Here is a 16078-nt window from a genome sequence, read left to right as displayed (position 1 = left end):
AATCAGACTACTGGATACTGGACATTTGAAAAAGACGGGGTGTTATGTGGACACAGCCCTGCTATTGAGACTTTGCGGAGCATAGCAGCACCCATTCTCTCTGTCCCCGCACAGCCCTGGATACCAGTCTGCGTCTCTGCTCTTTCCACACAGGCTGGGGGCTTCTATGCCAGTCTTATTCACAGGCTATTGTCAGTGCTCACGAATGTTTGCTAAAAGAACACATTCACCCATTTCTGGTTGGTCACACAAACTGTGCAAGCATAGATGTGAGAGCTGGTGGAGTAAGTCAAGGCATGTTGATGGGGAAAAAATACTGCATATTAGGAAAAAAATAAATAAATAAGGCACAAAGCATCTTTCTTACCTAAGCACTTCACATCTCCCACTGCATAAGCTGAAGCAGCTCTGGGTTTGTTGGTGACCAGTGCAAGCTCTCCAAAGTACTGCCCCTTGTGGCAGCGCGCAATCTCGACCTCCTGGTTCTCACCATCCTTGTTGACTTTAGTCTAGAATGGGTAGAGAACACGACTGATTCCAGAATCACAAGTAGGCACGCCCAGTTGCACATCCTTGTGGTCCCTTCTCAGTACACTTACCATGATTACCTAGAGATTCGTGTTGCAGAGACTGACTACACTGTGTAAACTGCATGGGCTACTCCCAGGGGCCTGGTTTAACCAAAGGAGCTGGCTTTTACCAAGAGGTGAGGTGTGTGTGTATATATATAAATATTATTGTAGTATATATTATATACTAATTTACATATTAATGTAATACAGTATATAAACCAACATATAATAGTATGTCAATATACTTTAACATATATTAAATGTATGGAATAGTTAATATATTATATGTACATTTAAATATATATATGAATGCAATCCATTTGGTAGATGCTGACTTCTGAGACACAAGGAAAAAGAAAAGGTCTTTTGCTAACTCTTCCTAAATAATGCCAATGCTTCTCTTGGTTAGAGTCACAATTCAGAGCTACTTCTTTTTGACTTAAGGCCCAGCAGGACTCAGACAATACATTACAGAGACCAATTTCATGTTTATGTACTTACATTACAGAGACCAATTTCATGTTTATGTACTGTCTGCATCTTAAACTAGTGGCCCCACTACATTTGTTTAGAAGAGTTAAGTAACTAAAAACTTATAGTAGTTTGAATTTTAAAACAATAGTTTAAGAAATCAAACAGGTTATATTTTGTGCTTTTTGAATTACTGAGAATAATGTACTATATTTTACTTACTATCTAGTTTTTTTTTCCTAACAAATCTATCTGCTAAGCTAAGCAATAACTTGTTTAAATGAAAAAATACTTATTAGTAAGAATTAGTTTCAACCTGTAAGAGCCACTTTATGGCAGGGGCAGATAAATAATTTTTTGAAGGTTAATTTAGCAAAATAAATAAAAGCACCATGCTCACTTACATGGTTGGATCTTCCCTCCTTCCACACTTCTGCCCTGACCTGTTTGCTCTAAAGCTGATCTACCCGTTCCGAGCCAATGCTCTCTCTCCAGTGTCTGTCGTATTCTCTGGGACTGCAGACATGCTCATGTCCGCCTAGTCACTTCTCTAGAGGAGCACTTATCCCACTGTATTGTGAACACCAGCCCCCTGTAGGTTTTGATATAATGCAGATTCTGATTCGGTAGGTCTGGGCAGAGAACAAGACTGAATCTCTGACAAGCTCCCCTTCTTTCCCAATCCAGTGCCACAGTGCTGTTGGACCTACAAACACAATACTATGCTGTGATCAATAGGTGTCAATAAATACAAGAAATGTACGAACATATATCAGTAGTCCAAAAACTATAAGTAAAAAAATTTTAATTAGGAATCAAGCCATCGTATGGCAGTAATCTTATTTTTCTTTCTCCATTCTTGCTGTTTAGTTGCTCAGTTGTGTCCGACTCTCTGAGACCCCATGGACTGTAGCCTGCCAAGCTCCTCTGTCTACAGGATTTTTCAGGCAAGAATATTGGACTGGGTTGCCATTTCCTTCTCCAGGGGATCTTCCTGATCCAGGGATCCAACCTGCATGTCTTGCAGTGGCCAGCAGATTCTTTACCCCTGAGTCACTGGGGAAGTCCTCTTTCTCCACACTTAACTTTTACAAAAAATATTCTGTAAAAGGTTTCACACTAAGTTGATTTAGTATCATATAGTAAGTCAGTATTTTTTAAAATTCTTTATTCTTAAAAAAAAACTGAAACAATATCTAATGATGATGAATTTATCGTAAGAATCACTCTTTCCACCTATAGGTCATTGTGTTTTCTGGGTCTCCCTATCCATCAAATGGCCAAATAATAACTGCCCTAGAGACTCCCTTCCTAGCATGCTAAAAAGGAAGCTTTTTCATAACTAACACTCACAATGTATTCTTTGTTATATATTCAATAATCTTCCAATTTTCTATTAGGGTACTTACCCTTCTTCTTATTGATTTATAGGTCACTACTTCTCATATCCTTAATTACGTAACAGAGGTAAAAGCAACAAAAAAGATATATATACTAAATATTTATCAATGAAAGGGCTTAAACCCTGGTCTGTCAGTCACATATCTCACGTAACAATTATGATTCTGGCACATGAAACACACTTCACACTATTAAAGTAAACAGTTACATTCTGTGCATATACCTGGCATCTGGATCTCCCCTGGAACAACCCACATCATCATACATAAACTCACCTTGCTTTTGATCAAGATGCTCACTTCACCAGACTCTATAATGTAAAAGCTATCAGCCTTTTCACCCTGAAAAGGGAGAGGAGGTGAGGTCAGAGCCATACATATGTACTAAGGGACACAGAAATAGACAATCTTCACATTGCCTGAGTTCCAATTTTATTATTTTCCAAACCTACAAACCAATCGATGGCTAACAATTCAGAACAAAAACAGGAGGATCCTGATCACCAGGGATGTCAGTCCAACTACGACTGACAAACATCTCTCCTTCCTAACATGCAATATTCCCATCTGTCTCTGTGAATATACTCAGGCTGGCAACTGCACAGATCATATTCTTACAGCTCATGTTGGTCAGCTAACGAGACCTATGATAAGGGGTAAGTAGCCAAGTCGGCTGCAGGCAGTATCAAGGTGACTCCTGGCTAACCCTGGGTCATGAAGCCCAGCGATGATCTCCACCATCAAATACAGCCTTCCAGAGGACAGCAAGGAGCTAGAGAAAGCACCGCCTTGGTGAGGCAGGTGTCTTCATGAAGGCTGATGTCACTCTTACAAGCCTCAGGCTTTGCTTTACTTGTTTTGATGTTAAACCACTTAGTTGAACCAGTTATTCAGGTAATTCAACAAATAATTATTATGTGCTAGGCATGAGAGATAAATCAGTGGATAAACAATATCCCTACCCTTGTGAAAATTACAGTCTGGTAGAGTAAACAAACTGTAAATGACCAACATAATGAATCAGTAAATTATGCTGCTGTACTGGAAGACAATAAGGGCCACAGGAAAAAAGTAGAGCAGGGAATGTGGGATCTGGAGTGGTGAGGGAAGAGATGTTATATAGCATACAGGAGCACCTCAGTGAGAAGGTGAGATGCGAGCAAAGCCTGGAAGGAGGTGAGAGGTAGGCAAGCAGATATGGAAGAGGAGGCTCTCAGGCACACATCAGTCTCTGACTTCTCAGTTAACTTCTGAAGCAAAGACCATCTACATTGAATAATCCAATACTAATCATGCGCTCTCATTCCATGTGACAGGTTGTATGTCTTCATAAGACTTCATGTCCTTCATGCATCACACAGGGACCACACACAGCTGAGGCTGACATTCCTGAGTTAATCTAGTCCTAGGTTACCATATAACTATCACTGCTCCATAGCCTTATAAGGGGCTGTCTGTGGATTTCTGTGTTGCTATGTTGGGTAGGTACCCTGCGTCCTTTGGTAGACAGATTAAACCATCCTTTGGTTTGATAGATCACACCAGTCCATCCTAAAGGAAATCAGTCCTAAATATTCATTGGGAGGACTGATGCTGAAGCTGAAGCTCCAATATTTTGGCCACCTGATGGGAAGAACTGACTCCTTGGAAAAGACCTTGATGCTGGAAAAGATTGAAGGCAGGAGGAGAAGGGGACGACTGAGGACAAGATTGTTGGATGCAATCACCAATTTGATGGACATGAGTTTGCGCAAGCTCCAGAAGCTGGTGATAGACAGGGAAGCCTCGCATGCTGCAGGCCACAGGGTTGCAAAGAGTCAGACACGACTGAGCGACTGAATTGACCCTACATCCAGCAGAACCAAATCACCAATAAGTTCTATTCGTGTAATACACATAGCTTTAGGATGTAAGTTGATGAAAGATGGGAAGCCATGAAAGAAACTGAAGAGGAGCCAGACACAGGGCCACCAAGAAGGAAAATCGTTTCTAGGTCCAAGAAGGGAGTTTCATAAAGGAAGATGTGATTACCAGTGTTCAGAGCTGCCAGGAGGTCAAGAGTAATAGTCAAATGTATGGAAACACTCTGGTGATCAAGACGAGAGTAGTGAGCGGTAGAGAACTGGAGAAGTGAGAAGTGGTCAAGGGCGGTGTCTGAGCCCTTTGTTTAGAAAGATATATAACAATCATAATTTAAAGTGCTCATTTCAATGCTGCAGCTTGATGAATTTTTACACTTCCCAGAATTTTTACACTTACAAAGTTCCCAGATGGTTGTTACACCTGTGTGACCACCCCTAGAGCAAATGAAAACTGCCTAGGTGACCCCACTTTTACATTCTTGTGCCCAAATTCCTACTCTTTTGTTTGTGTGTATGTGTTAGTCGCTCAGGCGTTTCTGATTCTTTGTGACCCCATGGACTGTAGCTCGCCAGGCTCCTCTGTCCATGGGATTTTCCAGGCAAGAATACTGGAGTGGGTTGTTGTTTTCTTCTCCAGAGGATCTTCCCAACCCAGGGATCGAACCCAGGTCTCCCGCATTGCACACTCTTTACCGTCTGAGCCACCAGGGAAGATACTCTTCTGTTTGAGGTATACCAGTGAGGAGTAAACCTGAAAAGCCCTGGGCACCACAAGCACCATCATCCCAGTAAAGGCAACTCCAGGTCAGTACATGCGCATGTATGGACTTTCCCCTGTGAACTCACTGTGCGGCTCTGGGCCTGCCCCTCAGGACCTGTGAGTAATAAACCTTGTTTTTTCAAAGTTCCCAGATGGTTGTTGCTCAAGGTGCATCTTGCAATCATAATAAGAACCAGAAGGGCTGGGCCAGCTATGGCGTTGGCTCTGCCAGGGTAAATGTTTGTGAAGGCTCACCGCAAGTATTAACAGCACGGGCAAAGATGAGTACCCCAGGCATTCCTAGCCAACAGCATCACTTTCAATAGGCTGAGGCTGTCCCAAAAGGCTCACTATTAAGATGTCAACTACTCCCCGAACTTATCTATAGATTCAACTTATGTAATCCCAATAAAAAAGCTCAGCAGGTTTTTTTGGTAGAAGTTGATAAGCTGGTTGTAAAATGTATACAGAAATGCACAGACAAAATAATTAAGACAAAGAACAAAAAATTTAGAGGGCTTTAAACTATCTGATTGAAAGATTTACTATATAAAGCTATTATAATCAAGACAACACAGCATTAACTGAGAGACAGGCATAGATCAGTGGAATAAAAGAGACCAGACATAGACCCAAACATATATGGGCGACTGATTCTCATTCCAAGTGTCCAGGCAGTGGAATAGGAAAATGGTGCTGAAGTAACTGGACAGCCATACGAAAAGCTCTAATCTTCTCTATCTTGTAATTAATTCAAAATGGATCACAGATCTAAACGTAAGATCTAAAACTAGGAGACCAGAATTGCATGGTTCAGTTTCGGAGCCACTAGTCACATGTCACTACTGGGCACCTGAACTGTGGCTTGTATAAATTCATAGGTGCTGTAAGCGTAAAATATATGTTGGATTTTAAAGACTGAATATCCTCCAAATGTAAAATATCTCATTATTAAATTGTTATATCACTTAGATGTTGAAATGTAATATTTTAGATACAGTAGGTTAAAATACCCTATTAAAATTAAAGTTCACCTGTTTTTTTTTTAATTTGGCTACTAAAATACTTTAAATTGTTTGTGGCTCACATAATATTTCTACAGAACAGTACTTGCCTAGAAGTTAAATAAGAGAAAATCTTATTGATTATGCAAACTTTTTTTTTTTAAGTAGGACATAAACAGAGTGAATTACAAGAGGAAAAAAATGATAAACTGGACTTGTCAAAATTTAAAACTTTTGCTTTTTAAGGTATTACTAATAAAATGTATTACTAATAAAATGAAGAGACAAGCCTCACAGCCACATTCTGGGAGAAATATTTACAAATCATTTGCCTGGTAAAGGATTTTTTCTCAGAGTACATAAAGAATTCTTACAACTCAGGGGATTCCTTGGTGGCTCAGTGGTAAAAAATTCACTTGCCAATGCAGGGGACACAGGTTCAATCCCTGGTCAGGGAATCCCACAAGTTGCAACTAAGCCCATGGGCCACAACTACCGAGCCAGTGATCCAGAGCCAGTGCTCCACAATGAGAGAAACCACTGCAATGAGAAGCCAGGGCACCACAATTAGAAAGTAGCCTCCGCAACAGCAGAAGGGCTGCGTGCAGCAATGAAGACCCAGCACAGCCATAAGTCAATCAATAAATCTTTTTTTAAGAATTCTTACAACTCAATATATTAAGAAGCCAAATAACCTAATTTAAAATAGGGCAAAAGGTGTACTTCACCAAAGAAAACATATGGATGAAAAGCAATCACAGGAAAAGATGCTCGCCATCATTAGACATTAGGTAGATGTAAAATAAAACCAAAATGAGATATTCACTCTAGGATGGCTAACACTAAAGACCTGGTACTAACTGCTGATGTAGATGCACAGCAGCTGGAACTCGTGAACACTGCTGGGGGAATGCACAGTGGTGCAGACATCTTAAAAAACATTTTGGCAACCTGTGAAACAAATATTTACCATGTGACTCAGCAATTCCATAAAAGCATATATCCATGCAAAGACTTGTATGTGAATGCTTATTGCAGCTTTATTCATAACTGCCAAAATTTGGAAAGACCCCAAATGGCTCTCAACTGCTGAGTGGAAAGACAAGTTATGGTATAATGGAATACTATTCTCCAACAAAAAGGAATAATCCTCTGAAACATACAACATAGACAAACCTCAAAAACATTATGCTAAGAGAAATAAGTCAGACATGAAAAAACTACGCATTATATGGTTTCATTTGTGTGAAATTCTAGAAAAGGAATTTCTAAAGTGATAGAAAGCAGATCAGTGGTTTTCAGGAATAAGTGGGTGGGTGAGGGGATTTACTTAAAATACAAACAAGCAGCTTTTTGAGGTGATTAGAAAAGCTCTACACTATGATTATAGGGGTGGTTATAAAACTCTCAAATTGTATACTTAAACTTGGTAATTTTATTTTATGTCAAATACAGGGTAACAAAGCTGACCAAACAAACAAGCAGACAAACAAAACAACATAAAGTATGGTTTTTGCAGTTGGTCTGGCGTGGGGCCCAGGAACCATAATTCCTAACAATTTCTAACATTCTGATATAATGCTAATACTGCTAGTCCTTAGAGAAGTCTTGGTCAAGAGACACTGCCAAAAGGGGTCTATCAGGTGGGTATCATCTTAATTTGTGTCCATTCTGCACCACCACCTAGCACTCCTAACTTCAAGAACACACATATCCCAGAAGACACTGTGGGTTTTTATACCTCTTGATATACCTCCTGAAGGCCTGGGGCTTTCAGGACAAAGTAGAGGTTCTATGGGGGTAAATTAAAGCACTGCAGGTTCAGAAACAAATGTGGCCAGTCAACACATTCCATCTTGGCAACTCAGCTGCATGTTCTTCCCATACCAGGACACCTGGCCTGGAACAAAGCTCACACCCATGGCCTTTGCTTACACTGTTCTCTTGCCCTGGAAGATCCTTTCCTGACCTCGACTGCTGAAAATGCACTTGTTCTTTCAGCTTAGTTCAAAGGTTGGTTCCTCTTTAAAACCATATGGAATACTTCCTTTTCTACATTCTCATTGTCATTCTTTTCCCTCTCATTATAGCACTTAAATCTGGTCCTACTTGTCTATCTTAACAAATACTTACTGAATCAAACCAACTTCTAATTAAAGGAATTATTAACAGTGGGGCTATCTGGAAAACAAAGGCATTTGGAGATGCCACTTAGACACCATTTATTCGTTAGTCCTTTCTCTCTGGGAGCATCTCTCTCTCCTTCTGCCACCAGTCTGATTAATTTCTGTGGCACTGGTTGGGTCAACTCCACCTCCAGGCCCCAAGGGTGGTCTGGGGATTTAGGTTTGTTCACTCTGAGTCTTCCTTCTATCCCCAAGTTGAGGTTCAAGGAGGGCACATTCCTCAACCCAGACTAACCAGATATCTCCCCAGTGCTCCTTTTGTTTTTTTTAATTAAAAAAAATTTTTTGGCTTCAGTGTGTGGCTTGTGAGATCTTAGCTCCCAGCCTGACCAGGGATTTAACTCATGACTCTTGCAGTTGAAGCATGGAGTCCTAACCACTGGACTGCCAGGCAAGTCCCCTTCCCAGTGATCTTGCCAGAACCACTCACAGAGAAGTTTATAATATGGAAACGGAAATATAAAATTATAGATTTGAAAAATCTATAATGCCTTTTACATATAACTTAAAAAGCAAACATAGTAGATAAGGAAAATTATTACACAGCACTCATTATAATGTTCAAGTCCACTGTGTGGCAATCCTTACAGTACCTGAAGTAACAAAGGAAACAACGGAAACACTAAAGGCACCATACACACCTGGTCAGTCACCGAAGCCTGCTGTGTACTGGGTTAGCTAAGAGACACTCTGGGCCAAACAGAGAGAGAAAATACACAACCCTCTGACCTCCAGGTTTTAACAGTGATGAAGGAGGCTTACTCAGGGTTAAAAGAAAGCGATATCCAAAAGAACAAAACCAGAAGCCTAGGAAAGGTGAACAGAGGCCAGAGGTGAACATCGATGGGCTTCAGAAGATCCTGCAGGAAGTGTACCTGAGTACCTCGCAGCATGAGTTCCCCAGGATGAGTGGCAAATGACACACTAGTCCTACAGGAGGTGACTTCCGAGAAAGGAGCTGCCCAAGGTCTCCACTCACCTGAGTGATTATGCGCTCTCCATCCTTATAGACCTTTTCTCCTATTACATCCACGATCTTCATTCGTTCTGACACCTGAAACAATGAACACACAAATTCTAAGGAAGAGACCTTCAATAAAAGTCACAAATACTGACAGTATCCATAAAACATTGAAATGGGCTAGAATAGTATGAATTACCATTTCATGCCAGTCAGAATGGCTGCAATCCAAAAGTCTACAAGCAATAAATGCTGGAGAGGGTGTGGAGAAAAGGGAACCCTCTTACACTGTTGGTGGGAATGCAAACTAGTACAGCCACTATGAAGAACAGTGTGGAGATTCCTTAAAAAACTGGAAATGGAACTGCCTTATGACTCAGCAATCCCACTGCTGGGCATACACACTGAGGAAACCAGAATTGAAAGAGACACGTTTACCCCAATGTTCATCGCAGCACTGTTTATAATAGCCAGGACATGGAAGCAACCTAGATGTCCATCAGCAGATGAATGGATAAGAAAGCTGTGGTACATATACACAATGAAGTATTACTCAGCCATTAAAAAGAATACATTTGAATCAGTTCTAATGAGGTGGATGAAACTGGAGCCTATTATACAGAGTGAAGTAAGCCAGAAAGAAAAACACCAATACAGTATACTAACGCATATATATGGAATTTAGAAAGATGGTAACAATAACCCTGTATACGAGACAGCAAAAGAGACACTGATGTATAGAACAGTCTTTTGGCCTCTGTGGGAGAGGGAGAGGGTGGGATGATTTGGGAGAATGGCATTGAAACATGTATAATATCATATATGAAACAAGTCGCCAGTCCAGGTTCGATGCACAATACTGGATGCTTGGGGCTGGTGCACTGGGACGACCCAGAGGGATGGTACGGGGAGGGAGGAGGGAGGAGGGTTCAGGATGGGGAACACGTGTATACCTGTGGCGGATTCATGTTGATATATGGCAAAACCAATACAATATTGTAAAGTTAAAAAATAAAATAAAGCTGAAACTCCAGTACTTTGGCCACCTCAAAAAAAAAAAAAAAGAAACCTAACAAGAGAATTGTTTTAACAGCTTTTCTTAAGTTCCCATATACAGACTCATGTTAAAATAGGCTTTACCTCTAGTGATTTAAGAAGCGGCACAGATTCAATAAATGATTCAAACATCTTCCTCTTCTTTGCATTGTTTTTCACTATGATTCTTCTAAATGTCACACGGTCCTGTAAGAAAGAATATGAAAATTCTGGTGAGTGCCCGTATAAGAGAGCATCTGTCATTTAATTAATACTATGCCACAGCAAAGATTAGAGGTCTTTGGGAGGTACTGGATCAACTTGAGTGTTTAATGATATTTCAATTTGAGTCATCACTGGAAGAAAAAGATCTGCAGCCTGGACAAGACAGATGTCTCATGTTGTCACTTGCTGTCAAGTACTCAATGAGTGCCACCTATAGGTCATAAATAAAATAAAAAATTGAAAAAGCTCATAGTCACTATTCAAGGTGAAAAGATACACCTTCAAAAAAAGGAGATAAGACAGTAAGATGGTTCTTGCCCTCAAGGACTTTATAATCTCAATGGGGAAGTAATACAAAATTTATAGGAATTAAAAAAACCACAGTTCAAGACTGCATATGAAATTTGCTAAATGAACTATACAGACAAAGTAAGTCCCATAAGAATTCTGAGGAGAGAGTGCATTCACAATAGTCTGGAGTGATCAAGGAAAATTTTGTTGCAAAAATATAAATTTGTTCAGTATCCGAAGGGGAGGTTTTATAAATTAATGGAGAGAGAAAGTAGGAAACTCAAGATGGAAGGCAGGTATGTGAAACATATCTTGACCCCAGCAAGTCAGGGATTCAAACTCGAGACAGCTAACCAGAGTTATGGTCAGGTACTTCTCCAATACATGTATGCGTGTATGGGGAGGGACATGAGCCAGGAGAATGTTAATTGCTTAGGCTCCTCCAAGGTTAGGCAGTTTTTTATACCTAAGTTAATTGCACCTTTCTTCTACCTTGGGCTCTCAGGAATAGAAAAAAAAATTTTTTGAAAGTATACTAATGACATCCTAAAGGCTGAAAGAATGAACAACAGTAAGGGGGTAAGGGCAAATTTAGGTGTAGGTTTGCTATTTTAGTATTCTTGATGACGGGGTAGGAGTTGGGTGGAGGAAACACATAGAAGACAACTGCGAAGAGATGTCTAAATAGATTTCACTGGCTCATACACCATCAGAGTTCCCTGGTCCACTCCCATGCCAAGTTCCATCTGCAGAAGTCACCTCCTGTGCCCTGTGCTCCTAGTGTAAAACGTGGCAGACTCCTACCCTCCCTTCCTAAACTGACGTACAAATGATGTCTGCTCTCTGGCATTAAGCCAGACTCTGCCTTCATTTTCTTTTCCATCTGTCTGCTTGCAAAGAGCCATGCAATCCCTGATTGCTCTAATGGGCTGCACCACTCGCCACTACTTTTTTGAAGTCCAAGGCTGGAGATGTATTAATATCATTTAAAATGTTACTACTGTACTTTGGAATATCACTCCATTATCTTTAGACTCAGTTTCCATGTGTTTTCTGGGCCAATCGAGGCCAAGGGTGCTGTGGAAAGAGAACACTCAAGATTGAGACAAGGGGAGTTATGAAGTTCCCTTCCTTATGTTTGAGTAGACATTGTCAAAAAACTAGTATTTCTAAATCCATTTATAATGTTACAAAGTGAAAGTGTTAGTCGCTCAGTGGTGTCTGCCTCTTTGAGACCCCATGGACCATAGCCTGCCAGGCTCCCCTGTTTATGGGATTTTCCAGGCAAGAATACTGGAGTGGGTAGCCATTCCTTTCTCCAGGGGATCTTCCCAACTCAGGGGTCAAACCTGGGTCTCCTGCACTGCAGGCAGATTCTTAGCCATCTGAGCCACCGATAACATAACAAAGATTACCAAAATTGCAGCAATGAACTGTATTTCCAGCTAAAGAGAAAACAACTGCTATCTCTTAGAGTGACTTATCTGTGTTCCAATCTTTCTGTGTATGCTTTTACACTTCCCAGAGCTCCCATGCTGAACAAGCCCAGCTCCTGTGACTGTGGAGGGTATAAAAAAGCACCACCCCAGCTTGCAGGGAGCTTCCAATGGAGCTGTGAAGAGGAAACTCCTACTTGTGAAATGGTAGCTCCCTCAGCAAACAGCCTTGAAGTTCAAAGAGAAAAAGAATGCCACCCTTTCCTTTGACTGCAGAAGTTCCCTGATAAAGATTCTACTGACTTTCATGCAAGCAAGACAAAGAGGGAAGAGACTAAGTGTAGCAGTTGCCCCTAGTAAAAGAAAGTGAAGTCATTTAGTCGTGTCTGACTGTTTGCGACTCCATGGACTATAGCCTACCAGGTTCCTCTGTCCATGGGATTTTCCAGGCAAGAGTACTGGAGTGGGGTGCCATTTCCTTCTCCAGGGGATCTTCCTGACCCAGGGATTGAACCCAGGTCTTCCGCCTTGTAGGCAAATGCTTTGCCGTCTGAGCAGTACGGAATCCAATCTGAGAAACTCAGTGGCAACACCAGGTCCTCCCTGCTTTAGCCACAGAAGGCATTTCCAAGACCTTGGGAGGCACAAGTGAGAAGTCACACTGTGGAGGACACTCTGGGGGTCACTCTCCTGAACAAAGTACTGGAGCATTGGAAGGGCTTGGACTGTAAAGCAGGAGAAAAAGACATCTAAAAAGATCACTTAAGGCAGCAGGGAGATGAATCTCACTTAAGATAGCAGGAAGAGGAAGAAAGTCTGCACAGGATAAGGCGAGGAACTAGAAAGGCAGAGCAGGGATCTTAGGAGAGGGAGCTTCAGGAAGAGAGGGGTGGGGAGAAGCCCCACAACCAAGGGGCGCAGGTGTCCCCACTCAGTAGCACCCAACATATGCCAGGCACTAAGGGAATGGCTTGTCTTGTGTCCTTCTGTTTAATTCTCATATCCCAACCAGAAGGCAAGCAGTTTTACAGTTCAGTTTTAATAAATTTCTATTGAGACTTTCAGATTACTTATGAATGGGTTAATTTCCAAGTGTTTGGAGATTTTCCTGTTATCTTTCTGTTACTGATTTCTGGTTTCATCCCATTGTGGTTAGAGAACAGTTCTTTTGAATTTGCTAACTTTTTATATCCCAGGATATATGAAGTTTATCTCAGTAAACATTCACGGGCTTGAAAAGAATGTGTATTCTCTGCTGTTATGCAACGTGTCTTATAAGTTTCAATTAGACCCTTTTGGTTAATGGTGGTGCTAAATCCTATAACCTTCCTGATTTTCTTTCTAGTTGTTTTATTCATTGTTGAGAAAGGGGTGTTGAAGTCTGCAAATACAGTTGTGGATTTATCTATTTTTTCTTTCAGTCTATCAGTATTAGCTTTACATATTCTGAAGCTCTGTTGTTTGGTATATACAGCTTTAGGGCTTCTATGTCTTCTTGGTAGATTAACTCTTTCATTATTATGAAAATAATAGGGTTAGAGTTTGTTGCTTCTGGTAATTTTCTCTGCCATGAAATCTACTTATCTGATACTAACTTAATTTCTCCTGACTTCTTCTGGTTAATGTTTGCATAAAGTATATCTATTACTGTCCTTTTACTTTCAACCTACCTATATTATTATATTTGAGTGAGTTTCTTATTAATAGCATATTGTTGGGTCATTTAAGATAATCCATTCTACCAGTCTCTGTCATTTAATTGGCATATTTAGATCATCTATAGTAACCAATCATATGTTAGGGCCTACATCTACCATTTTATTCAATGTTTTCTGTTCTCCCCTCTCTTTTCTGTTCTTCTATTTCACTTTTCTTGCCTTTCCGTAGGTTACCTGAATTACTTTTTAGAATTCCTTTTGATTTGTACAGCTTTTGAGTATATCTCTTTGCACAGGTTAATTTAGCGGTTACTCTAGCAGTTACTCTAGGTATTATATTTACATATGCAACTTACCATGGTCTACTGGTGTCAACATTTTAGAAGTGTGAGTAAAGTGTAGAAGCTTAACTTTCATTTCAGTTCAGTTCAGTCGCTCAGTCGTGTCCGACTTTTTGCGACCCCGTGAATCGCAGCACGCCAGGCCTCCCTGTCCATCACCAACTCCCAGAGTTCGTCCAGACTCACGTCCATCGAGTCAGTGATGCCATCCAGCCATCTCATCCTCTGTTGTCCCCTTCTCCTCCTGCCCCCAATCCCTCCCAGCATCAGAGTCTTTTCCAATGAGTCAACTCTTCGCATGAGGTGGCCAAAGTACTGGAGTTTCAGCTTCAGCATCATTCCCTCCAAGGAAATCCCAGGGCTGATCTCCTTCAGAATGGACTGGTTGGATCTCCTTGCAGCCCAAGGGACTCTCAAGAGTCTTCTCCAACACCACAGTTCAAAAGCATCAATTCTTCGGCACTCAGCCTTCTTCACAGTCCAACTCTCACATCCATACACGACCACTGGAAAAATCATAGCCTTGACTAGACGGACCTTTTTTGGCAGAGTAATGTCTCTGCTTTTTAATATGGCATCTAGGTTGGTTATAACTTTTCTTCCAAGGAGTAAGCATCTTTTAATTTCATGGCTGCAGTCACCATCTGCAGTGATTAGGACCCTTTGAAATATTTCCTCTACATACAGTGAGAATCACGTAAGAGAATGTTATAACTTTGCTTCAAGCATCTAATCTATTTTAGAAAACTAAAGAGGAGGATAGACTTTTATGTCTATCCATATGTTTACTCTTTTGGTTGTCCTTTCTTCATTCTTGATATTCCAAATCTCCTCTTATCACTTCCTTTCTGTTTATAGAACTTCCTTTAGTCATTCTTTCAAGGTAGGCCTGCTGGTGACAAAGTTTCTGAAGGAAACTTAATTTCTGAAGGATAGTCTCACGAGGTATAGAATTTTCAGTTGACAGTTCTTTTCTTTCAGTTCTTGAAAAATGCTGGGATACATGGCAATTAGTAAGAAAACCTGGGGAACTCACTGTTATATCCTTCCTTAAGTCCTGAAATCCCTCACCAGTCCACCTTCTTGCTTCCCTCTCTCAGGGTCACCTATGTTGGCCTGTTGTATGATATCCAGAGTTTTCTAGCTTTAACAGGGAAGACTAGGGAGGAATGGGGCTATTCTGTCTTAGCCTGGACTAGAAGTTGTCATCTACGTATTTTAAAACTGAGTTTATTTTCCCCCATTATTTCTTGATCTATGTTGAATATTTTAAGTACTGGGTTCCCAAATGTGTGATGTATTTTTCTTAAGCCAGTTTATTACTCATCCCTCAGGACCAATCGTTTTGTTTTGTTTTGTTTTTGTGGCTGTACCACACCACATTCAGGATCCTAGTTCACTGTGGGAACTAGGAATCAAACCTGAGTCCCTGCTGTGGAAGCAAGGAGTTCTAACCAGTGGACTTCCAGGGAAGTCCTGCTCAGGAGCATTCTTAATTCTGCACTGCTGCTGCTGCTGCTAAGTCGCTTCAGTCGTGTCCGACTCTGTGCGACCCCATGGACTGCAGCCCACCAGGCTCCTCCATCCATGGGATTCTCCAGGCAAGAGCACTGGAGTGGGGTGCCATCGCCTTCTCCACTAGTATAGCACAATAAAGTGCTTCAGTATGTCTTTAAAATGTGATTTCATTTGAGGAAATATGTTGATAATTTTAAGGTATACATTTAATTCTGCTTGTAGGAATTCTGCTTGGACTGGTGAGGGATTTCAGGACTTAAATGGAAACAAATTACCACAGAGGTGAATACGTTAAAAACGAAATCTGGAATTTGAACAAGAGGATGATTCTTTTAAGAAGGAAGAGAGTTTTATATTT

General features: G+C 40.8%; 1 protein-coding gene across 2 annotated transcripts in view; it reads right to left on the bottom strand.

Moving 5' to 3' along the window:
- The window catches only part of PRKAR2A (protein kinase cAMP-dependent type II regulatory subunit alpha), a 70802-nt gene that overhangs the window by 3987 nt on the left and 50737 nt on the right, over positions 1–16078 (bottom strand). For both annotated transcript variants that reach the window (XM_006065144.4, XM_044933963.2), the window contains exons 7-10: positions 10357–10458; positions 9235–9309; positions 2720–2785; positions 368–509 (exon numbers count right to left, since the gene is read on the bottom strand). In XM_006065144.4, coding sequence (XP_006065206.1) covers positions 368–509; positions 2720–2785; positions 9235–9309; positions 10357–10458 — 385 coding nt within the window. The remainder of the gene's footprint in view (positions 1–367; positions 510–2719; positions 2786–9234; positions 9310–10356; positions 10459–16078) is intronic.

The sequence above is a fragment of the Bubalus bubalis genome, chromosome 21 (assembly GCF_019923935.1).
Source record: "Bubalus bubalis isolate 160015118507 breed Murrah chromosome 21, NDDB_SH_1, whole genome shotgun sequence".
Classification (NCBI taxonomy): Eukaryota; Metazoa; Chordata; class Mammalia; order Artiodactyla; family Bovidae; genus Bubalus; species Bubalus bubalis.
Note: the sequence above shows the minus strand (reverse complement) of the source record. Positions and strands in the feature narration are given on the sequence as shown.